Raw genomic sequence first — 26,436 nt, forward strand, 5'->3', positions numbered from 1 at the left:
AATAATTTCTTTCACTGTTATACCTGGTGTTCAAACTTGTCATGTCAGAAAAGTTTTGTCTGCAAATCTGCACACTGCAACATGGTCCCATGTATAATTATTGTTATACAGTACTTATTATATGGTAGTAATATGATGATGGGAGCATGATCCAGTATGAGGATTATTTTTCAGTTTTTCTTCAGCCCCAACGTTTTGCATAGGGCCTAAACCTTGATGTGACAATATAAACTGAAGTTGAAGTAAGCTGTGATCCTTTTTATTTAGCCTAGTTTTTGACAAAAACTTTTTGTCATAGTCTTTTTTGAATAAAATTCTATTTAGTTTTAGTCACATTTTAGTCTTCTGAAATGTTTTAGTTTTAGTCAAGCTATCGTACGATTTTAATCAACTAAAACTACAGTTGATTGGCATGATGGCATAGTAATGCCTGATTTATACTCGGCCGCATTCCGAAAATAGTAAATCTACAAGCTCACACAACACAACGTGTCGCAGCACAACATTGTGAGCTTGTAGATCAGCTATTTTCGGGGTGCTGTACCCACACAGAACCAAGCATAAACTATCTGGTCTTCTACTGGATCACACTAGACTAGTCCCTCCCTCCCTAACATTTTAGTTTAGTTTTTATCTGTTGACGAAATTGTCAATAGATTTAGTCTATATAGTTTTAGTTATCATAGCTTATAGTTTTTATTTCGTTTTCGTCAAAATTCGACAAAATTAACACCGAGTTCAAGCACAAAAACACAAGCGTGAAACGTCATCTCTCAACACAGTACTTGCCATTTTATTAAGAGTTGATCGATCAAACGGTCATAGTAGCCATGGCTTGTAGATCTGTACAGTATTGGATTTGGATTCCTTCTGTGGTACACTTGCAGTAAATGTTTATGAGGGATATAAAACATACTAAACACAGCAACGTCATTCAAAGCATTCAGCAGGACAGACGTTTATCAAAGTGGCAATGCAGACAGTGGTTGTTAATGCCCGGTTAACATACAGAGCTTCAGTATTGTACTTCAGACATGTACCCTTTCTCTGGTTTTTTTTTTCTTCTTTTATTATTATAATTTTTTAACTGTAAGGCAGTATGTTTTGATTGCATGTCCATCAGATGATTCTTTGTTGATTCAACAAAAACAAAGAAAATAAAAATAAAACCTAAAATGAAATAAAACAATACAAAAACAAATAACTGATAAACCAACCGACAACTTTAAAACCACATGAGCCCTATTTCAAAGATTAAAAAAATAGCAGACCTACAAGCTCACAAAATGTCACATATTGCGAGCTTTAGGCAATTTTTCAAAATGTATGAAAATCTTCATCTCTATAATAACATGCCCGAAATAGGGGCGTCAGGTTGGAAGTGGTTAAGACAATGAAGCCAAACTGTGTGTGTGTGTGTGTGTGTGTGTGTGTGTGTGTGTGTGTGTGTGTGTGTGTGTGTGTGTGTGTGTGTGTGACTGTGTGTGCGTGCGTGCGTGCGTGCGTGCGTGCGTGCGTGCGTGCGTGCGTGCTTGCGTGCGTGCGCGCGTGTGTGTGTGTGTGTGTGTGTGTGCGCGTGCATATTATGTATGTAAAAAGGCTAAAATCCTTGTAGTAACTAACATGACAAATTGGCAAAAACAAAAGCAGCAGTAGATAGTCATTAATGTTGATCTGAAGAACGTGAAGGTGGAAATCAAAGACTGTAGCTGGATGGATGGATGGATGGATGGATGGATGGATGGATGGATGGATGGATGGATGGATGGATGGATGGATGGAGGGGAGCATTGGCCGCTGTTAAGACCACTTATTACCACCATGTAGGCTACTTTCCCCTCTACGGCAAACCTCTTCGCTGAGAATAGACGATCTACCAGCTCACAATTTGTAGCGTTGTGACACGCTGTGAGCTTATAGATCTGCTATTTGTTGCAGAATGTTCCCCCCCAAAATAGGGATGCTAGTGCCCGGTTAAAGCCTCATTTAATGTCCATAGTGATCTCCATATTGTCGCTTGCCGACAAGAACTGTCGGCAAGCTAATTTCTTGTCGGCAAGCATCCACCCTAATTTTCTACGGAGTATAAATTCATCTTATCCTCTCCCCCAGCGAGGATGTCTGGTGGCACAAACACAGCTACAGGACTTGAAACCTTTAGAACCCTTCACTTCGCTCTGGGTGTCACTCCAACTTGAGAAGCTCAACATCAAATATGAGCGTGGCGTTTGGGGGGATGACACCGGGGTGACCTGTTGCTCCATAGGCCATGTCTGGCGTACAGGTGACCTTAGCTCTCTGGCCCAGGCTCATCTGACAGGAAGAGAAACGAGAGTGGGTCAGTATGACATGTCTTAATGTTTTGTGGACCCCCTCCTCCCAGCCCTTGATGTTGTCCCTCCTACCTGTGCGACCCCCTCCTCCCAGCCCTTGATGACCTCCTGTCGTCCGATCTTGAACTTGAAGGGCTTGTTTCTGTCTCTGGAGGAATCAAATTTCTTTCCGTTCTGCAACATACCTGCCAGAGAGAAATGAAAAGTCTTTGAGAGAAGTGATGTGTATAAGTTACTTTCAAGACGTAACACAGTAGATATTACTTTCAATTAAAGAATCGGAATTATTTTTATTGCAAGTTACTGTATGTTTGCATATAAAAGATGGGGTTGGTGCACTTACTGTCTAAAATATAATAATTATTGCAAAGTTAATGTTGACTACAGGATAGTAGTAACATTCCCCAATGCACTTGTACAAATGAATAAATTAATTACTGACAGACAGACAGACAGACAGACAGACAGACAGACAGACAGACAGACAGACAGACAGACAGACAGACAGACAGACAGACAGACAGACAGAGTTCAATACAGATCATGTACACTCGAGGAACATCCGTTGTTTTACAGCTGATTTTGGTCTGAGTGGAATAAAACAACATCATGTGTGATTTGTAAACTGTAACCTTTATGCAACAATGCCAAACCAGGACCCTGTTGACGCCAGGTCTATCCACACCCTTCCTACAACGCTGGAATGCTATGGAATGAGGTATTATTTCTGGATCAAAGACAAAGAGGCGGGCAGCTTTCAATAATGCAGTGTTGGCCCCAAAACAAGAATTATTCTATTGAGGGCCCCTTATCAAGATCTTGGGCTCATTTCAAATTATCCAAATGAACAAAGGGAATGCGAAACAGGAAGCTGGCTTGGTTCACTGGATTATTTTTGAAGTTAAGTAGGCCACTGCTTGCCTGTATCTAGACCACGGGGAGAAGAGGAGAACAGAGCGCCACACAGTGCATAACACACATTATCAGACACGATAATAATATTAGGCCTACATAACCACATCCTCCAACAAGCTCCCACTGTCTCTCCCAAGGACAGCTCAACTGGGGGAGTACTATGTTTTTCTAACTTGAGCTCATCTCAGTATAGGGCTTATAAGGGACATACAGAAGGTCTGGCATTTTTAGCCAGACCCTCTTTTATTCGGAAATGTAACGAATAACACCTTCACTGAACCAATAGAAAGATTTTAGGGTAGTCCATATGGTATCATAATTGATTTTCAAAGCAGTAAGGTGTACTGTAGGTTTGTTACCACTGGTTTACTCCACCTTCCAAACGCAATAATTTAATTTAGATTTCCCCAAATATATCAGTAGGAGATCCCTGATTATCTGGCTATGTGAGATTAACGTTGATTCATCTATTCATGTAGGTTTGTTAATGAAGCTATGAGTAGACAATGACATGAATTGGTCCAGTACTACCATCTAATACTCTTGGGCTCTTCACAGGGTTCCTAGCCAAATGAGTACCGGTAGTTTGATTTCATTTGTAAATTGAGTGTGTCTTCGACATTGATTTGATAAAATGATGAATTGATATGCACTACCATCCATCCATGAGTGTAACTAATTTATTAATTTCACTGCTTCCTGAGCAAAAGCTTTTTGCTTATCACCAACTATCTGAAGCCTTTTTTGTTTTTTCGAGGGTATATAGCCCTCCAAAGCATGGCATATGACAGCCAAGTCTGTGAGGGCTTTGTTTAGAGCACTTGCCAGCCATGTCTATTTAGTTTAGAGCACTAAATGACGACATGAGACATCATGTGGCCAATATAAATACATCTTGTGACTGGTTTTGTTTTATATACAATAACACACTGCATTCATGTCTTGTAACGTATAATAGTGGCACTGACTTCACAGTGTTATTTTTGAGTGGTGCAAACCACTCCAACAACCAGCTTTGTCTGTATCTATGTTTGTGTACCTGTGTACGTGTCCGTGCACAGGTGAGCATGGTTACCATGGTCACTGACATTACGTCAGACCACAGCTGATCAGGCTATATAAGACCTTGCACCACTCAGTTCACACGGGTGTGATTTTTTAATCTATGTTATACTATGAACAACATAACAATACATAATAAATGTACTTCAGCATTATAAGTGGCTTCCTACCATTCCTTATTTATTTTGTTTAATGTCACTAAAATATCTCCAATCTTTGCTGCTCACGATTCTCTTATCAAAGGTGAACCCCCCCCCCCCCCCCCACCATGGTACAACGGAGTATACATAGCCAGTAGAGGGGGGGGGGGGGGACTGGTAGTCTTGCCTTGTAGAGAGAGGCAGACGCTCTGCAGGGAGAGGGAGAGAGAAAGCAAAGCAAAGTTCATTGTTTACCCAGGGTAAGTGGACTAAGCTCGAGATGCTTGTTTACAGCCACGCCAAGCCAAGACCGCTCCGCAAACCGTTCGGCCACCGCTGCCCGGAGAGAGTGCCCTCTCTCCCTCTAGACAGTCCATCTACTGTACACAGTAGGCTATACAGTCCCAGCCACAGGCCTCCATTTGATACAGTTTTATCTCTCTGGGACCCCAATCTTCACTGTAACACCCTCAGTGTTACAGATCCGTAACTCCTCAAGGACCACTTTGAGAACCACTACCTTAAGTGGCCTGAAGACAATCCTAGACAATTTATGTCCACCACTGACACACAGCAACAGCAGTAGCACCTGAGTGTAAATAGTCGGCATAAAACGTAGCATAATAACTCACCTTTGGAGACAGACAGACTAGCTCGTCCCAGTCAGATATGATGCTTGGTACTGTACATTGCTTCTCCCCTTTCACTCTCCCTAAACTTAGTGTGTCCACTGGCTTCCAGGAATTACCGTCGCCCAGATATGAAGCAGGTTGGGCCGGGGCCAAGCATACAGTCACTGGGTGCACCCAGATATGAAGCAGGTTGGGCCGGGGCCAAGCATACAGTCACTGGGTGCACACACACAGATATGAAGCAGGTTGGGCCGGGGCCAAGCATACAGTCACTGGGTGCACACACACCAAGATATGAAGCAGGTTGGGCCGGGGCCAAGCATACAGTCACTGGGTGAAGCAGGTTGGGCCGGGGCCAAGCATACAGTCACTGGGTGCACACACACCAAGATATGAAGCAGGTTGGGCCGGGGCCAAGCATACAGTCACTGGGTGAAGCAGGTTGGGCCGGGGCCAAGCATACAGTCACTGGGTGCACACACACCAAGATATGAAGCAGGTTGGGCCGGGGCCAAGCATACAGTCACTGGGCGATATGAAGCAGGTTGGGCCGGGGCCAAGCATACAGTCACTGGGTGAAGCAGGTTGGGCCGGGGCCAAGCATACAGTCACTGGGTGGTGAAGCAGGTTGGGCCGGGGCCAAGCATACAGTCACTGGGTGGTGAAGCAGGTTGGGCCGGGGCCAAGCATACAGTCACTGGGCGATATGAAGCAGGTTGGGCCGGGGCCAAGCATACAGTCACTGGGTGGTGAAGCAGGTTGGGCCGGGGCCAAGCATACAGTCACTGGGTGGTGAAGCAGGTTGGGCCGGGGCCAAGCATACAGTCACTGGGTGGTGAAGCAGGTTGGGCCGGGGCCAAGCATACAGTCACTGGGTGCACACACACCACGATTACCACCTGCTACTATTTTACTATGCAAACATATTCAACCGTACTATGGCAAGACTTGACAACATCGGTATCGGCCATTATGCGGCTGATGTGTCCCGAAATGATTACTTTTTACCACTTTGAAGTTTGAACCGTATATCCCTATTTTGGGCATCATAGTCATCAACATCTTACATTTCCAAAACATTTCTAAAATGGCAGATTTATAAGCTCACAACACGAATCAAATCAAACTTTTTCAAAGGAAAATTTGGAATCTGCATCGGAGCCAAGAACCTGGGGTCAGGTCGGGCTCTAATGTCTAATATGAACCTGGGGTCAGGTCGGGCTCTAATGTCTAATATGAACCTGGGGTCAGGTCGGTCTCTAATGTCTAATATGAACCTGGGGTCAGGTCGGGCTCTAATGTCTAATATGAACCTGGGGTCAGGTCGGGCTCTAATGTCTAATATGACATTAGTGCAAGTGGGTGCGAGGCTTAAGTAGTTCTCACAGTCTACACTATGCATCAGCCAATGAGCAGCCCCAATCTGAGCACCACTCGTATCACTGCTGATTTATCATTCTTTGAGCAGGGTGGGGGTCTCACAGTGAAAATAAAAACAGGGCCTGTCCCTTCCTGAGGCCCACTCCCAGGCTCTCCTAAGTGGCGTGAGAGCTTTTAAAGCTCCGCGACTGCTCGGGCTGGATCTGGAAAAGCTGTAGTGCACACAGACGAGGGAGGGTGGCTATTTTTACCCAGTCTACTGTATCCTCATCTCAGCTGCAGTGTATAGAAGGGCTGCCAGGACCAGCAGCCTTTCTTGGGCCAAGGTCCGGACGAAACAAGATAGCGTGTGTAAGCTATCTGTCTCCGACAGGCTTTATACACTATGTGTGGTGGCATATTCCGAAGCTGCAGACAGACATGTTTCTGAGAAAAAGACCCGTTGGTGGTTTGAATCATAGATCAAACAGCAGCCGCTGACGGATATAATTAGGACTTGTGTGTCGTCACAATGAGAGCATCACAGAGATACAGCCGCGCTGTAATCATCTGGCCTTCTACGCATCACTGCCACTGCTGACCCTTGCCATGCACCTATCAGAACTACTAAGTAATGAGAATGTTATATAGCACTTTCAGTTTCCAAAATGAAAAAGTTAAGATTACCTACAGACAAAAGACAGAAAATAATTACAGATCAAGCCAAAAAAAGATAACGAATATATAAATTTGACTTATTAATTTGGCAGTTTACTAGAGCAGCCTATTTTCAGAATGCAGTATATCATCGCTTTTGAGCAGCAACCTTTATGTCAAAATATATTTATTTTCAGAAAATCCCTATTTTGTAGTGGTGGAACGTAACTATGTACATTTACTTAAGTACTGTACTTAAGGACAATTTTGAGTATTTCCAATTTCCAATACTTTTACTTCTATACTCCACGACAGGCAAATATTGTACTTTTACAAGCCAATCTACAAGCTCACAATGCTTCGCGATGAGACCGGTGCTCCAGATAAAAGTAAAGATTTGACTGTTTGCTAAGTGGCGAGTATGCAGGCCACCCCCACCACGGTGGCCTGCATGGGAATTAACCTACTGTATGTATGCGCTATGCACAGTTGCACAGCTAGGTTCTGAATCTGGCACACGCTACATACATGCTCTTGGCTCTTGCATTCCTCCGGGCCTCCCTGTCCCTGTATGGAGGGATAATGAAGATGCACTGCCTGCCCTCCTTCAAATATATGACTGGCCTGGCCTGACAGAGGAACACAGCATCTATCTATGCACCATTCCAATACATCTGGCCTGACAGAGGAATACTAGCCTCCCGTAGCCAGCCTTTATCTGCCTTTGCAATGTATTGCCCCAGGCAGATTAAGTCTGGCCTGTCTCAATTGTGGTAGGACTTCACGGCCGAAATGGTGACGGCCAACCAGATTTGTCTGGAACCAGGGCCCAGTATTCAAATATGGGGCGGGACATCGCGAGAAAAAAACCCACTGAGGGACGAGACTAAGATCCACGCAGTGATATTAGTATCGCTACGTGAGGCTAGAGAAATACAGCATCTATGCACCATTCCAATACATGACTGCTGGCCTCACCGAGAAATACAGCATCTATGCACCATTTCGGTCGATTTGTCACGGTCGCAGACTTTGCTCATCTAGATGTTGTTTTTCTATGTTCTTGTTCTAGTTGTTATGGTTCTATGTTCATGTCTTCCCCAGGTGTATCTCATGTGCAATCAGTGTAATCAGTATATTAGTCTTGTTCCCCAGTCAGTCCTTGTCGGTTCATTATTTGTTGTCATTAGTTAGTTTGTGATTTCTGTTCACCTCCTGTTTATTAATATACCCAACCATGGGGTTTGATCACTATACCTGACTGACTGTCCTGCTTTAGGTCCTCATCATACCAGATCGTGACACGATTGGGTGTATGCTGCTGCTTGGGTAGGATCATGCTGAGAGCTTTGAAAGACGGAAGACCTCAAAATAAGCTGTGCCGGCCTGGGCCATGGCTCAATGGTCCAGGCACCTTGGCTGGTAATCCAGTCTGGCAGTATGCCGCGGGTTCGACTCCCAATCCCGACAGCCTTTACTGCATGTCTTCCCCCCATCTCTCTCCCCATGTCCTGTCAGCCTACTGTCTGTCCCTCCATAAAAAATATAAAATAAAGGCGAAAGCCACAAAAAAACATAAATAAAAAAAATAATAATAATAAGATGTGCCGCTGCACGCTGATTAGGAAAATATAGACCTTGACTTGTCCTGTAGTCTTTTCGACCACACACACACACACACACACACACACACACACACACACACTCACACACACACCCACACAGGTCGTCTGCAAAATAAAAGAGGATGCATGGAGGCTGAAAGGAGAGCAAGAGAGGACAAGGGAACTGGAAACAAAATAAAGCATTTCCATCTGGGTGTCTGGCACGTATACAAGCTATTTGAACTCTATACTTGACCGGGTCTGCTCTGTACTTGGTCCACTCTTTTCCCACTATTTTCTGCGAATGTTACCCCCCCTGAATAGAGGTTAATCTATTCTTCTCCCTAATCCCTATTCTGGGGCAAACATTCGGCGAAAATAGCTCCAAGCTCAACGTGCCACGTTGCAATGAGTAGTGAGCTTTTGGATTGGCTATTTTCAGCGAAGAGATTTAAATGTCCCTATTTTCACCCCTTAATCCCTAAACGTCTTTGCCTTCCTTTTTGAGTGGTGTAAACCACTCCTACAACTGGCTTTGTTTGTCTGTCTGTCTGTGCTTCATTACGTCAGACATTACGTCAGACCACAGCTGATCAGTCTATATAAGACCTTACACCACTCAGTTCACACGGGTGTGATATTTTATTTTGTATTACTATTTTTTAAAACAGTTTAAAATTGTTGAACTAGCCAATCTACATCGACATGTTGTGTAGCTATTTGAACTATTCAAAAATGTTTATTAAAAAAAAGGCATGAACCTAATATGAAGTCCTGAGGGGTCCACAGTCAGCTATACAGTACTGTATGTATAGGGTTGAAGTGCATATAGCATCACTTGAACTGGATGGGGTTTATTCCCCTCAACTCAACTCGGTGTCACACAACTGTCTTGTCCAGTGGCCTCCCCTGCACCTCTCTCCCTATCTCTGACACACTCACACACACCACATTACAACGTACTGTACACTCTACGCAGCATTTCACATGGCATTCAGTCAAACATTCTGCCCCCGAAAGGAGAGAGTTCGCCCGTCCGCTAAATTACAGCTGTATACGCTTTAGCAGTCTATTTCTGTGCGACACCCTCACCAAGTGCCGCTATAGGTTTACCCACCTCATCACGTTTCAGCTGTGGGGAGGAGGAGGAGGGGCAGAGCTCAAACATGGCGTGGAGTGTCCCCTTTTAGGACATGATATCACCGCCCCATCCCGTCCCGTGGAGCCCTGCAACAAGCATGCTGCTCAGCATGACATGACCTCACCGGCAATCAGTGGTGGAAACAGTACTCATATTTAAGTCTCAATACTTCAATGGAATTCAAAATGTACTTGAGTAAAAGTACAAAAGTATTGGCATCAAAATGTACTTAAAGTTCCAAAAGTAGAAAAGTAGTCATTATGCAGAATGTCTCTTTTCAATTTTTCAAATGTATCAAACTATTTTGATACTAGATTGATTTTTGGCCAATTCAGATTGGAATCAGATTGGTTTTAATAAAGTCTGAACTGCAAAAATAAATCCCATGATGAAATGTGATCTGTTCGCAATCTTTTTTCTAAAGAAGCAGCTTGCTCATACCGCTCACAATTTCCTTTGAGACGCCTATGTCTGTCATTACATCGTTACCACAGCAAACAATGCAGATTAGGTCAACAATGTAAAATCTAATGATATTGTTTTTGTCTTTTTCTTTGACGGTTATATTTTGTCTCTTTTTATTGTAAGTCTTGTTTTGTTTGTATGTTTCTGCTATTTTTTTGACCAATCTGTAACTTGTTGCTTAAATATTAATGAAATGCCTGTATACCAAAAATTCATAATAAACAGATGTTTTTAAAAAAAAACAATGTAAAATCTCGTAAATCTGATCATTATAATTGCATATAACAGTGTAGTCAGTCAATCTTATTCAATCCTATTCACCTGCAGTGCAGTCTGAACAAAATCTGATCGGATGCCTCCCACTCCCAGTCTAAATGTGTGTGTGCATTACAGGTACTGTAAGAGCTAGCATAACGTAGTGAGAACATTTAATTATTTTAAAGCCTTCCATGTTTGTTTTATTTTCAATGAAGCCATTATGATTAGACTAAGTCTAGTCTTTGACAATACTGATAGCAATGTTGGTATCAATGCTGCAGCATAAAGACTTTCCGTGTATGAGGGTATGAGAGAAAGAAAGTGAATACAGACAGAGGGGGATCTCATTACTAATTGATTGGGTGTGCTGCCTGTTTGGGAATGGCCACCTCCTTGTGTCAGTGAACCCTGAGCTAATTTGGTTACTTTCTTACAGGAGTCAAAGGGGGGCAGTGAGGTCACACACACACTCTCTCTCTCACTCTCTCTCTCACTCTCTCTCTCTCTCTCTCTCTCTCTCTCTCTCTCTCTCTCTCTCTCTCTCAGTTCAAGTATAGTGTGCATCTATGAAGGTGGGGACAACATTCTTGGACCTGGCATAAGGCTCATACATAGTCTGGATTTTCGGTGGTGAGGTGACCACCGAACTACAACATGACGTCACGAGCCGCGGTGAAGAGCAAACCACCGCCACCGCCCCAGCCCTTCTCTCTGTTTTTACTCACCACCGCTCAATGTTATTTCAGCTCCGGTGGTCAGCTCACCACCGGAGCGGTGGTCACCTCACCACCGAAAATCCAGACTATGAATGAGCCTTTAGACTGTGATAAATTTAAGGCGCACACCAACAGTCCAGGGACAATGACAGCAGGAGGATGACAGCAGGAAGAACAGAGACTGAGGAGAGCTTAAATAACCCGGCAATTGGTCAACTGACTGCTACGTCAGCGTATGCCATATGAATCATGTGTAGTATACCATTGTAAGAGCATAACGTGAGCCCCTCGAGTATACCTGACTGAACTAACTCTGCAAGCTACGTATCATTTACTATAGTTACTAGTTACTTTACTAGTAGATTTTCATTTTTATTATAAAACACATTATATATTTTTTTTTGTGAAATTAGATATTCTGCATAATGAGTACTTTCTACTTTTGGTACTTTAAAAGTACTAGGCTACATTTTGATACCAATACTTAGTATTGTCCTTTTACTCAAGTAAATTTTGAATGTCCAGACTTTTTACTTTTGAGTTACTTTCTACATTGCAGTATTGATACTTTTACTTAAGTACAACATGTCAGTACTTTTTACACCACTGCATGTTTGTTTCCCAGGGCCTTAATTGGCGCTACAGGAGCTCAGCACACAGGACGCCAGAGCAGAGATACGGCATCTCATATAGGACGTGATTATGAGAAGAACACAATGTAATCAGAAGGACGACACAAGAACAACAGGACATAATGTGATCAGGACTACTACTACTACTGTGGGGTAGGAAAATATAATGTCAGGGAAACAGAAAACAGGAATTCAGGAGCTGAAAAAACATGGAGCTATATGTACAGTACTGTTGTATGCCCAAAATAACATGCTGGGAGCATATTCGCTTTTTGTGATGTTCTGTGTGTGTGTGTGTGTGTGTGTGTGTGTGTGTGTGCGTGCGTGCGTGCGTGCGTGCGTGCGTGCGTGCGTGCGTGCGTGCGTGCGTGCGTGCGTGCGTGATACCATGTCCGTGCATGATGTATTTTGTGATTAATTTACGTGGGTCAGTGTAGTATGGGACAGGAAACTAGGGGCAGAGAGGAAGAGAGACATGCAACACAAGTCTCCACACAGGAGCATTGCCAATTACATGGTCAAAACAGTACCAGGTCAGCTATGTGTAATTTATATCTGCCCAGAGAGGAAGAGAGACATGCAACACAAGTCTCCACACAGGAGCATTGCCAATTACATGGTCAAAACAGTACCAGGTCAGCTATGTGTAATTTATATCTGCCCAGAGAGGAAGAGAGACATGCAACACAAGTCTCCACACAGAATCAAACCAGGAGCATTGCCAATTACATGGTCAAAACAGTACCAGGTCAGCTATGTGTAATTGATATCTGCCCAAATATAAATGTTGGACTACCAAAAATTGTGATTTGCTCCCTGCCAAATAAAAGTAACTGGTACAGTAGGGAAATACAGTTACTGTACATGTCTAGCCTCACTTAGCGATACTAATATCACTGCATGAATATTAGTCTCGTCCCTCTCAGTGTTCGAGTTTTTCGCAATGTAGCGCCCCATATTTGAATACTGGGCCCTGGTTGGTTATAGCCTGGTTCCAGACGAATCTGGTTGGCCGTCACCATTTCGGCTGTGAAGTCCTCCCACAATTGAGAGGGGCCAGACTTAATCTGCCTGGGGCAATATACATGTCACCATTAAACTCAAGACTGGCATTATGTCCTGTCCATACATGATCAAAGGTAGAGCCCGACGGATGCCAGATTATTTGTTGGTTTGATGCCAATTTAGGGTTGGCATCAAACGGTTTTACGGTTTTAGACCGTAAAAATTAAAGATGGAGTGCCACGATTTTTTCCACCCTAAAACATGATCATCAGGTATCATTGTAATATAAGGAGGAAGAACTTTTTCCAAAAAGTGTACAGTATTTGTTAAAATCATGCTTTTATGTGGACACGCCCACCAGTTCATTAAGTATGCCTGGTTTGCCTGGTGGGTGGTGATGGGTGGTGATCCACCTGAACTGAAGCCGCACCCACAGCTGTAGTTGTATGATAAAGGGGGAGGGGTTAGGGGAGGGGCTGATAGTGTGATGTCACTATATTACTGTTTATTTCATTGGCCCGTTTGACTGTCAAGGGTTCAGCCTCCAGGAAGAAACCCTAAATACAAAGTTAATACACCATTGCACATAAAAACGACTCCAGGGTGTCTAATGAAGTACTGTCACCTCATAGACACATGAAAAACTGGAAAAATACAAAAATTGTGGTACTCCATCTTTAAGGGATCCTAAACCACCGATTTTTAGAATAGAATAGATCAATGTTTTTTTTTCTTTTTTTTTTTTTACTTTTGAAAGAATAGGGACACCACCTTGAAAGCAAAAAATTCAGCTGCATAATCGCAGATCCTGACGTAATCAAAAAAGTCAAATAATGGCTGATATATCGGTCAGGCTCTACTGCAGTAGGTTTACTTCTGTTCAAATGCAAGGAATTGGACGTGGACAAAGAGAAGAGCCGCACCTGAAAACGTAGGCCTTAAAACACCCGTTGTCTGGAAAAGAAGTCAGACGTGTCTGTCTCTTTATCAGTATATCTGTATTTGTTGGCAGCCTACATCCCTGTATGTCTGCCTGTGTGTTTATCTGCTTTATCTGCTGTCAATCGGAGGCGCAAATCTAGATTACACGAAACAAAATATTCAGTCATCTGCTTAACACATTTTCGCTGCTCAACAGTAATCATACGATCAAGTACACTTCAGACTTCAAACTTATGGGGACATCAGACGCCAAGCAAAGATTAATGCTGATTTATACTTAGTTGCGCTGAAAATGTTTTAGCTTGAAAATCTGATTTTGGCTTAAAAATCTGTTATTAACACCATCATGTAACAAATTAGTCAAGAAGAGTGAGTGTGTCCGCACACACACACACACACACACACACACACACACACACACACACACACACACACACACACACACACACACACACACACACACACACACACACACACACACACACAGATGTTGCAGGATTCAGCTCCTACGGTCAGCAGTCATAATGACAGACGTCATAACTGCTAATATAGAATGTATAATAAAGCCAGTGATGTGCAGACTGAGTGATGACATCACATGCCGCCTAGGTTTTGTTTACTTTTTGTCTGGCCTAGTTGTCTGGACTCTCAACCCTGAGGCACAGAATAACCCACATTCATTTCCCAAAAGGCTTCTTTGCTTCTGCGTGCTCCACCTCTAAAATTGGGCAGCCAGTCAGACATGAGATAAACAGGCAATAGCAGTGTGCGTGTGTGCGTGATTTCGTGCGTACGTGTGTGTGTGTTTTCATGTCTGTGTGTGTGTGTGTGTGTGTGTGTACACTGTACAGTACAAACTACATGCCAAAATACAAGCTGTGTGTGTGTGTGTGTGTGTGTGTGTGTGTGTGTGTGTGTGTGTGTGTGTGTGTGTGTGTGTGTGTGTGTGTGTGTGTGTGTGTGTGTGTGTGTGTGTGTGTGTGCATGCACTGCATTCCCTGAAGATTTCCTCTTGGCAGGTTGTTAAGACCATTCAAACAGAATTCAGATCATGTGACGCAGAACCTCCCTGTCCATCCATCCAAAACAACCTCAAGATGTTCTAGTTGGGGCATTGACATTGACAGCTTGCTCACTAGTGTACACACAGCATGATAATATGTTGCACTGCATAATGTCGTGTTGGGACCGACAAAATAAATAAATGCAGGGACAAATTTCCTCCCTGGATAAACAGATCAGGGAAAAGGTATGAGGTCTTTGATACTGGCTGAAAGCAAACCATCTGTAATATATGAATTACCTATGTAATGAACAACACATGTCTGGCCCTTCTTTGGAAATGTCCTTCCTGTGAAGAAGAGAGAAAAAGGGAAGCGTCAACACACAGTTATTTAACTTAATAAATGGATTATCCCCCCCCCCCTGCTTGTGTTAAAGTGCCTTGAGTATTAGAGTTTGTAGGCCGATAAAGTTACCTTGTCAGATTTCCAATGCTTAATCAATAATTTGTGGTTTAGGGGTATTTCACCTAAAAAAAATCTGAAGTCATTTTAACATCTGCTGTGGCTTTTGTGTGCACCCCAGACAGTTTTTAAGTTGCTTGATTCAATAGAAATAAACATGGCCCCTCAGGCCATAAGGACAATATAATCAGGGTCAGGGACATGTGTTTTCAATTAGTCTAACATGGTTAAGATGGAGTTTGGAGTTCAATGGACTTACAGTAGGCCTATAGCAGGAGGACATGTCTGATAAATTAATATCAAATATCTAAATATTGAATCAAGCAACTTAAAAACTGTCCGGTGTGCTTACAAAAGCCTGAGTAGACATTCAAAGAAATTACTCCAGAAGTGTTTTAAAGTGAAATAACAGTTAAGAAACAGACAGGAAATGCATACAGAGTATTATGCTTAATTTATATTCCATTACATGACCATGTCACTTAATGACACGAGCAAATCTTCAGGCTAATAATAATGCATCTGAGAATCACAAGAATGTAAGAGGAAATAGAGCAAGACGCTAAAATCACCTCCTCTTCCGCCACTGCCTCTGCTTTAACAGTAAGCTAAATAAAGACAACATGCCAGTACAATGCTGCATTAAATCATTAGGCCATGATTAGGGAAAACAGCAACATTGGGACATGGGAAATATTGATGCTTGGCAGAACGTCACTTTTAATTCATACTGCCTGGCTTGCATGTGCTGAGTTACAATTTACAATTTAGGCATTTAGCAGACGCTCTTAATCCAGAGCGACTTCATGTTGTAATGTGTTTTATATACCGTATGCCACAGAGGCTGTCACACGAATAGGCTTATAAAGTAACAATGGCTGTATTAAGGTCTGGCAAGGTGTTCCTGGCAAGAATGCCAAATCCTCCTCATGCCTGCAGAGTGCAGAGTGCAGACGTGTGGAAGTCAACTCTTTACCCATCACTCTCAATAGCCCAATATTGAAACCCTATAGCCTGTATAAGCATACTCTTTGCAATGCCAACTGGGGGATATCACATTATCAAATGCCCATGATTGCGGAGTCACTGGAGTGTGTGTGTGTGTGTGTGTGTGTGTGTGTGTGTGTGTGTGTGTGTGTGTGTGTGTGTGTGTGTGTGTGTGTGTGTGTGTGTGTGTGTGTGTGTGTGTGTGTGTGTGTGACCCATGCAGCAGAATTGTGTTGGAACTTGGTTGAGAAACCATAGTGTAGGCAGAATGCTGGCAGGACAGATGAATAGCAATACAGAAAAGTACAATGAAAGAGGTAGGCCTATACAGTATATGTCCATAAATCAATGGCGCAAATAATAATGTAACCCTGCAATTTCTAATTAAAAGAAGAAGAAAAACACCAAGAGGATATAATGTTTGTTACCTACATATTACAACAGCTATTGCAATATTGAAGGAAATCGTGAACTATATATATCTAAGCATGCAAAAAATAAATTAGTTACAGTAGTGGTCGTGACATCCAGAAAGGTATTGTGATGTCACACACTGTGACACACATGTAGAATTATTATTACAGTATGCTATGCAACGCATGCATGTGTGAGTGGGAGGATAAAGGAGCGGAGCGGCGGAGCCTATTTTGCAGTTATATTATTATCAATCGTTTGCCTAAACGTTAATTTGCGGCAGCCAGTACAATATTTGGATTAGATGCCCCATAAGGCGAGGAGCAGTCTGGGCTGGTGGGTGCAGCCGAAACGAAAATAATCAAGTATGAAATCAATAACGTGGTGAACTTACCATCTCCAGGAGATATTGTTTCGACTTCCACGCCCATAATTGTTCTATTTAAAACGTTGCTGCTAAAGCATACAGTCTTTATAATGCCGTTTCGATACCCGTTTTGCGGCAATACAGCGCGGTGGCACCATGCATTCACCCACTATGACCACTGTAGTATATGCGATAACGGTAACCTGTTACGTACTTATTAGTGAGCTATTGAATTGTGTGACTCCAGAGGTCGCTTGTTTGTAAAACAAATAATAATAAATAAAAATAAAAACAAGAGCCGAATGCGAACGAAAATAAGGTAGATAGCCTATGCAGTCTTGAAAAAGACTGCATCCTGAATTAGAATTAGAATCCTGAATCTGAATGTATAGTTTTGTATACTACGACAGCAAACTCTCACATCATGCGCCATCCAGTTTATTTTGCGGACAAGGCTACCAGTTGAGTCACAGTATTTCATGGGTCACGAACTTCGCTGAAGCATGTTGCCAACCAGAGCATTTTCCTTGAACTGATCCGTCGAGATATTCAACTCTCTCTACATTGTCGTCTTCAGCATTCGTCAATTTAGTGTCATGTATTTTACGCCATATACGAATCGATTATTATGCGTTTAGTAAATGCGTTTACTGCATTCAAAAGTCGTTTTATTTAATAATATATCCATGGCCTATGGACAAAATAATGTTAACAATTTTAGTGCGAATACAAATTGAACGATTCTAATAAACTCAAAGTCCCATGATGCACTGAGATATTCGTTGTTGTTGTTTTTATTTCCAGGTCAAGTATGCGGAAAGCTGAGCCGGGAAACGTGAACGAAAAATTGTAAAGTCTCGATATATCTGGCAGTGGCACCTTGCCGCTGAAAAGGTACTTTATTTTGCTGTTCAATTATATAGGCTACATCATGTGCATTATGTGTTTACACATTATACAAGTATGAAGCTTGAATTACTTGCCTGACAGTGACAGACATTTAATTTGTTATTGTATTTATTCTCAACTATAGCTCTATAGTCTGGACTCTGGAGACCTAAAACGGAATTTAAACCGTAATAACTAAACTTTAAATGGCTGTTACTTAATTTGTTAAAAGCCCCATTTGGCTTTCCAGTGTTACAGTTCTATTTATTATTACAAATGCTATTTTTACCAGTAGGCCTACATCCTAAAAGTAACTTTATTTTCTACAGCTAATTATGTATTTATAGTTTGCGATATATTTTTGTATATTATGACTGAGTTGAATTTAAATGGCAGTAATGGGATGAGGGGCACATACTGTACTAATTACTATGTTGTTATCCTGTGGGTAGTACGCGTTACGTGATAGGTCATTCAAACATAAGCAGCAGTAAGTCCCTCCTTACAACACAGGGTGAGGGGATTAACACTATTCTTAGTGTGTGTAGGTAGCAGTGGTTAACAGTCCTAGAGGAGCACGCAAGAGCCATTTCAAATCGTATGGAGTCTCCTCTAATATTCTCATTTTGAGTGACGTCTCTTTAATTTCCTCCTCTCCCTCTCTCTCTGAAGAAGCCTGCTTTTTCTTGTGAGCAATCGGCATGGACCTCGGCAAGGCAAAGCTGCTGAGGACAGGCATCAACACGCTGCACCAGGCCATCCACCCAGTGCACGGGATCGCGTGGACGGACGGAAAGCAGGTCTGCCTGACGTCTTTCTGCTGCACCAAGGGCGAGGCGAAGTTCGGCGACACCAACGTCATCGGGCAGTTCGAGCACGTGTTCGGCCTCTCCTGGGGCCCGTCGGGCTGCTCGGGGTCCCCCGCCTTGCTCGCTGTTCAGCACAAGAAGCATGTCACCGTGTGGCAGCTGCAGCTCAGCGCCCTGGAGCAGAACAAGCTGCTCTGCACGCAGACCTGCGAGATGAGCGAGCCATTCCCCCTGCTCTCCCAGGGCTGCGTGTGGCACCCTCGCCTGGACATCCTGGCCGTGCTGTCCAAGAGGGACACCTCCGTGCTGTTCGCGGTCAGGGTTGACAACAGGAGGGTCAAGGCGGACATCAGAGGCAGCGGCCAAATCCACTGCGCCTGCTGGACAAAGGACGGCGCCCGTCTGGTGGTGGCCGTCGGCAGCGCACTGCAATCCTACATATGGAACGACGCGCAGAAGAGTCTAGTGGCCTGCTCCTTCTGCCCCATCTTCGACGTGGGAGGCTACATCTGTGCCATACAACCCACAGGGGAGGCTCAGGTGGCAGTGGCTACGGAGCTGCCTCTGGATAAAATCTGCGGGCTAAACGCTGGTATGGCCTTCGAGTTGCCTGCGGAGGGCGAGCACCTGCGCGCCCGGGGGTCACACTCGATCGCGTCAGACGACGACAGCTCCGTGGACTCCCGGAGGAGGTCGTTTGAGTCTGACAGATCCTCCGGCATGTCCCCCGGCCCTGGACCCATAGATCTCACACACCTCCTGGAGAGGCACCGTCACTCCGAGCCCAGCCCCCTCATAAGCCTTCGACGCCGCGACACCGTGACGGGTTCTGGCCAAGACTCGTCGCACCTGATCCTGGTCACCTACGAGCGGAAGGTCACCACCACCCGGAAGGTCAACATTCCTGGCATTCTGGTCCCAGATATCATCGCCTTTGACCCACGGGGCTCCACGATGGCCGTGGCATCCAACTCCTGTAACATGGTGCTGGTGTACTGTGTCACGGCCTCGTCAATGCCCAATGTTCAGCAGATCTCTCTGCAGAAGAACGAGAGGCCCAAAGGAGTATGCTTCCTGAACAACAAGACCCTGCTGGTGATTGTAGGGAGGCAGAAGTCCACGGACCCCACCTTCCTGCAATCCTCCAACACGGACAAATACATGCTGCGCATCATGGTTAAAGAGCTGTTTGACGGAGAGACCCCGCTCATGAAAAATGCCTCCCACAGCCTCGAAACCTCCCCTGACGCAGGGATTAGGAGGCACTCGGATCATCGCCTGCCTAAAGATGACAGGGAGATTTTGGGGATAAAGGACTTGGTGTTGCCTGGAGGAGGGGTAGTCCGCTCACCAGGCAGCAGGCGGACATTATTAGTGGAACAGTTGAGCGATCCTCCCAGCCCTGTCGCGGGCTCCGTGGACTTCTCCAAACATACGTCGGAGCAACGGTCCATCGACAGCCTCAACATGGACCACGGCGGACGCATGGCCAGCTTTGCGGTGTCCAGCCGGGACTCCAGCCGCGCCAGCTCGCCACGATGTGAGCCGTCGAGCAGACTCCGCGCCGAGGGCACACTTCCCCCGGGCGACAAAACGAGCGCTGTGAATGAGCGCTCTTTGGAGCAGCTGATTCAGACCATGGAAAGGCTGTTTAGCCGCTGTGCAGAAGTACAGCAGTGCCTGACTGAAATGAGAGAATACACCCAGAATGGGAGGAAGCTGCAGAGCGCATACCCAAACGCATGTGAACCCCCATATGTGAACGTCACATGTCAGGTATATTGTTTATTTAAATGTACTGTATGCTGTAAATATATTACCATGCTTATTTTTGTTTGCTAGTAATTTCCCACCAGTAGTACATACATACGTACATACATTAACACATTAAAACCGGGAAAGCATCTGTGTCCTTTTAGATTTTAGCGTTGGCTATTGAAGAATCTGCTTTTTTTAAGTCTTGAAAGTGTGTGAGAACTACTGAGTGAGAAGGCGTTTGTAGAGTTGGCCTCGGGTCTTAATGGGATAAAGAACGATCTAATTGGCCCATGGCAGGGAGGTTTGCGTGAGAAATTATGAGGCAATTGTTGGTACCGTGAACATTCTTGTACATGTGATGCATTTTGACACCCCTGCTGTTGTGTTCACCTCTGTGCAGAGGCAGCTGTCGGAGAATGTGTTCATTGATGAGAGAAGGCCGGTGTTGCTGTGTGAGGGGAAGCTGTGTCTCCGCGTCGTGCAGGACCTCTTCGACCTCACCATGGTGGAGATGATGTATGGTACGTCTGCGTTAAGCCCTACGCACTGGTTTTGACTTGGTGGGCAAACACAGAGGGGCCCTTTAGTTATAACACAGTTCGCTGGGCACTGCTACAGAGCTGATCATGAGGTTATATCTTCCCTTCTTCTCTGGAATCCTGCCTCAAAGCAGACCAGTCACCAGAGGTAGAAATCTGCCGTTTACTGATGTCATCGCTAGGGACACATGCATCAGTAAGCAGGAACTGGGGATGGCAATGAAGGACCGGGAAGTCTGGCGTGGCATTGTGAAATCTATGATCTCGACCGTGGTCGAAAAATGATGATGATGATAACAGCCTAGCCCTAGGCCACAAAGTATGGGCGATCACATTCACAAGGACCTATATATATGTGTGTGTGTGTGTGTGTGTGTGTGTGTGTGTGTGTGTGTGTGTGTGTGTGTGTGTGTGTGTGTGTGTGTGTGTGTGTGTGTGTGTGTGTGTGTGTGTGTGTGTGTGTGTGTGTGTGTGTGTGTGTGTGTGTGTGTGTGTGTGTATACTTATTATTACTTAGTAATAAAATAGCCCCTTGAAAACAAGATGCTGCATCTCAAGGGGTTTATCCTCTAATTAGTTACATTTTTAATAGATGGGCCACAGCCAGAGACTCTAATAATAATAATAATAATGGATTTTATTTATAACGCACTTTACATTCCTTGGAATCTCAAAGTGCTACAGCAAAATAAAATAAAAGCAGAAGAAACAACACACCATTAAAAACATCTAATAAAACAGGAACATTTAAAACATAAGGAACATTTAAAACATAAGGGCAAGGCTATAAAAATGCTTTGGTAAAAAGGAAAGTTTTTAGTCCTCTCTTAAAAGTGTCAACCGACTGTGGGGCTCTCAGGTGGGCGGGGAGAGCGGTCCACAGTTCGGGGGCGACCGAGCAGAAGGCCCGGTCACCCATGTCCTCCGTCCTTATATTGGAAAGGTTTGGGAAGCCCTGGCCTAAGACAATAACGCACTAGTGTTCATTGCCTGCCGATGCCAAGTAGTTACCTTACCTGTCATTTTTCTGCACTGTATTTCCATCAATGTGGTGTCTTGAGTCTCCCATTGTCTTGAGTCTCCCATTAATGGCCCCTACACATTGTAGGACTTTTAAAGTTGTCGGCGAGTCATCAGATTGTTATGTATTTCACACTACAGGACTCGGGAGTCTTTTTTTTTAATCGGCTGTCATTATATCTTTGTAATTTTCACACTAAACGATTGATCGCCGACTACTACGACTAGGGATCACACACTGCAAGACGATGCGATCCAGACCCGATACATATAGGCTGTTTTTTTATTTCAATTCAGTTTGATGTCTCACGTATGGGTGCAGGATCCTGTGATACATGCGCGAGTCCGACGTAGCCTGCGTCTCTCTCTCTCTCTCTCTCTCTCTCTCTCTCTCTCCATCCGCACACGCACACACACAGGAACATACAGGGCGAAATAGAGCGAGACAGGAGTCCGGACGCTAAAATCTTGATTTTCATTAAATAATTCTGTCTCGTGCACACACACACACACACTTTTTTTTTTACCCAGGATAGTAGCTGAGCACAAGTTCTCGTTTTCAGCAACGCCCTGCACATAGAAACACACATTAAAACCTGGGAGCTGACCAGTACAACGTCAGTCTTTTACTGTTGGACACTAAGCAGCTCCACTGGAGCAGTTGGGGGTTCAGTGCCTTGCTCAAGGGCACTTCAGCGGTATTGGATGAGTGATGACCAATCACTTCCCGGCCCAGACTTTTCCTACCCATCCGGGGAATCGAACCGGCAACCTCTAGGCCACCGCTGCCCACACACACACAGCGCACGTGGTGGTCCAAATGTTTGTCCTGCCGTTTTAATATCAACATTATTCAAGTGAGATGGCCTAAGGCTTGATGTCTTCTAAAACTGTTTTCTGAAAAACGTATGTACAATGACCCCCAAAACTATATGTATTTGGCCACCGACCCCATCGCAAAAATATTGTATTCCTCCAGGGACACCCAGAAGCAAAGATTTGAGTTAAAAATGTTTAAAAAAAAAAATATATATATATATATATATATAGATAGATTATTCAAAGATTTACACAAAATAATGTAATTCTTTCAAAAATGGCAGATCTACAAGTTAATAGCGTGGCACGAAGTGAAGCACTATGAGCTTGTAAATGTGCTGTTTTTGAATAGCCAACCAATGTGATATATACAGGTCGCAGATGCTTTCCCGGTTTTAATGGGTTGAACGATAGTCTCATCTTCACGAAGAAGCAATTTATACTACTCTTAATTCTGTCCTGACAGAGGGAAAGTACAAAGGGTTAGTAACTTCCAGGAAACAGTATTTTCAGTAGACGCTTGGCACGGAGGGCTTCGCTCTAGGTCACCTGGGTCACATAAGCCATAACAACCAGCCTACATTGAAGTCCCAACTGAATGGCTTCCTCAATTTCTCGCAACTATCATTTTAAAATACGGTACATTATTTTCCTTCACGGGAGTAAGAAAATATCTTATTTCATTATGGGGGGTTTCGTTATGACGTCGTGGTATTGTTGAGCAATGTTTCTCTGTCAACATGCAGTCTATAAATGGAAGGTGATTAAAAGACTAGAGGTGATTACACGTCCTAATTCAGAAGCAGCTTACTACTCCTCTAATTAAACGGCCTGTGTATTTGCTGCTTCTTCATGACCGGCTCGCCATGCTGATGAACACAGCATCAATGATGTCGGTGACACAATTGAGGGGATTTGTTATCTTCCGTCGCCTTCCTCCCGAACCTCATTACATGCCTATGAGACAAGTAGGGCTGAGCAATAATGGAGAAGAAGAATAAAATCACACAGGCTATAGTTGCATAAGAGAGAGGGGGTCCAAAATGTACTTCTAAACGAGGTATTGCATGTATAGTATTAGTGCTTTTGGTAATATTTGGTAAGTGATAATTGATTGATGTATTCAATTCATCGACATAGCATAACAATAACAATAATACACGTCATCAACAAATCCAAAAGATTTAAACAAAAATGGCAGCAGTGAATGACCTCCTTTCTATGGGGAATTGCATTTATCTCCCATTGTGATCTCCTGATAGACACCATCTTTTAATGGGTGGTGTCACTCAGGGCATTCCACATTTTGGTGGCAGAGTAGTAGAATTTGGTTATCTATATTTGGGTAGTACCAGATCGTTGTCGCTCCCTCTAGTATTGGAACTGTGGGTGTGTCCCTCACTTTGGAGAAGTAGTTAGTCAGGTATGAGGGTAATGAGGGCACTGCCTGTTTGACTATCTTAGATCCCAATCCCATGTTTATTTGCTTATCCCTGTCTTCTACCCTGAATTTTCATTTCACTCTCACTTTATTAAAGATGGAGTACTGTGATCCCCCCCCCCCCCACAAAGAAAATGTGGCCACACATAAAAAACACACCCACCAGTTTATTAAGTAGGCCTATATACTTTCACCTTATCACCACCCACCTGAACTTAAGCCTCACCCACAGCTGTTTATGATGTCTCTAAAATCAAAATTGGGGTATTTTGATTGGGCCTTTTGGCTTGAATATTATAACCACACTAGTGGGTCTATTAGAGTAATGTTAACGATGGAGTGCCACGGTTTTTTTCCACCCTAAAACATGATCATCAGGTCTTATTGTTATATAATGAGGTATAATTTTTTTCAAAAAAGTGTACAGTATTTGTTAAAATGTTGTTTTTATGTGGGCACGCCCACCAGTTCATTAAGTATGCCTGGTTTGCCTGGTGGGTGGTGATGGGTGGTGATCCACCTGAACTGAAGCCGCACCCACAGCTGTAGTTGTATGATAAAGGGGTCCTAACCCCAGGGGCTGATAGTGTGGTGTCACTATATTTTCATTGGCCCGTTTGACTGTCAAGGGTTCAGCCTGGCTCCAGGAAGAAACCCTAAATACAAAGTTAATACACCATTGCACATAAAAACGACTCCAGGGTGTCTAATGACGTACTGTCACCTCATAGACGCATGAAAAACTGGAAAAATTGTGGCACTCCATCTTTAAAAGACCATAAAAGTGTTTTTGCATGTTTAGAGCTTTGACTAGAAGTCATCCTTTACAATAAAGTATATTACTGACAGCTTTCCAAAAGTGGAAATCTAATCGATTTAGTTGATTATACAAAATCAATCGATAGTTGCAGCCCTAGATGAGTGCAACGTTATGATTAATAAGAGGAACATTTATGTCAACAGTGTTGACAACAATTTAAAAACAGTTGATAACAGCTCATTCGTGCCCTGGCTAAATAAAGCTGAGTACACAATCCGATATAACAGCACTCGTATTGTATGTTTTCTCTTCCTCCAGGTCCGTTGTGGCTCGTGTTGGTCGCCGATGCGGACGGCTTTGTGCCCTTGACGTTCAAGACCAAAGAGGAGCTCATGGTACGGAACGGCAAGAGGAAACCATCCCTGCGCCCCCCTGGGAGTCCAGAGAGCTCCTGCCCGCCCAGCCCAACCTGCTCAACCACCAGCCCCAACGTGAACACTCTGCCCAGCACAAGTCCAGAGCAGTCAACAACTCAACATAGCACCCTGGACTCATAATATGGAGACTCGTTTTACCCACTTGCCTAACGCACAGAGATTCAACTCATATGAACAACCAGAGCAGAGCTGCTGTGAGCGATAGCTTCTCGCTTTCTAGGAATGTACATTGGTTTTTTTTCTCCTCCTTTTTATTTATTTTTTTACAGGAAACTGTTGCACGTTTGAAAGTTGTTGGGGTTTCTTCCGTTGTTGTTTTTTTAAGCTACCGTTTAGGCCTCTAATGCTATTACAGTATCACTCTATCACTAGCCTAAACCACAGGCGTTTTTATTACTCTATCACAAGCAGTTCCTTCTTCCCAGTTTCTGGTCACAACACCAGGCTGTGTGGTAACACAAGCCACCACTAGAGGGCAGAAACATAAAACAAAAACATTCCTTCCTGCCATTGTGTTTTGTAAATTCTGACTACTGTTGAGTGCAGTAATGCAGTGGTTCTCGAATGTTTTAAATTCAAGAGCCCACGGCTCACTGAGTTACACACCCATTAAGGGTCCATTTGGTTCCTCGCTATCAATCATTTAGGAACCCCCTACCTAAAGGACCACAGGGGGTCCCCGGACCCCACCTTGAGAATGACTGCTGTACTCAATCTTATAAGGAAATGTACCGTGTAGAGTTGTGATGGGGTGTCTCACCGCGGGAACGTGAGACTCAGTGGTGGCGCTTTGACAATTAAACTGGACTGCAATCTTGATGTTGGCCTTGCTATTTTTTTGCCTTTCAATGTTTACTGTCTTGTGTTATC

At 43.8% G+C, this 26,436-nt stretch overlaps 2 protein-coding genes across 3 annotated transcripts; one reads left to right on the plus strand and one right to left on the minus strand.

The window, feature by feature from the left end:
• Positions 1-771: 771 nt before the first annotated feature.
• fkbp1b (FKBP prolyl isomerase 1B) lies at positions 772-17,431 on the minus strand. The gene is made up of 4 exons (XM_079525476.1): positions 17,123-17,431; positions 15,165-15,212; positions 2,406-2,518; positions 772-2,313 (listed from the first exon to the last, which is right to left on the minus strand). Exons 1-4 carry the CDS (start codon positions 17,157-17,159, stop codon positions 2,185-2,187), a joined length of 327 nt encoding a protein of 108 aa, XP_079381602.1. The 5' UTR covers positions 17,160-17,431; the 3' UTR covers positions 772-2,184.
• Positions 16,556-26,385, plus strand: wdcp (WD repeat and coiled coil containing). Of its 2 annotated transcripts, XM_079525474.1 has the most exons (5): positions 16,556-16,631; positions 17,900-17,989; positions 18,656-20,568; positions 20,951-21,071; positions 25,448-26,385. In XM_079525474.1, exons 3-5 carry the CDS (start codon positions 18,685-18,687, stop codon positions 25,684-25,686), a joined length of 2,244 nt encoding a protein of 747 aa, XP_079381600.1. In that variant the 5' UTR covers positions 16,556-16,631; positions 17,900-17,989; positions 18,656-18,684; the 3' UTR covers positions 25,687-26,385. The 2 variants fall into 2 exon arrangements, with proteins under 2 accessions (XP_079381600.1, XP_079381599.1); XM_079525473.1 differs by lacking the exon at positions 16,556-16,631 and having other exon boundaries at positions 17,886-17,989.
• Positions 26,386-26,436: the final 51 nt, after the last annotated feature.

The sequence above is a fragment of the Electrona antarctica genome (genome assembly GCF_951216825.1).
Source record: "Electrona antarctica genome assembly, chromosome: 17".
In the NCBI taxonomy this organism is placed as follows: Eukaryota; Metazoa; Chordata; class Actinopteri; order Myctophiformes; family Myctophidae; genus Electrona; species Electrona antarctica.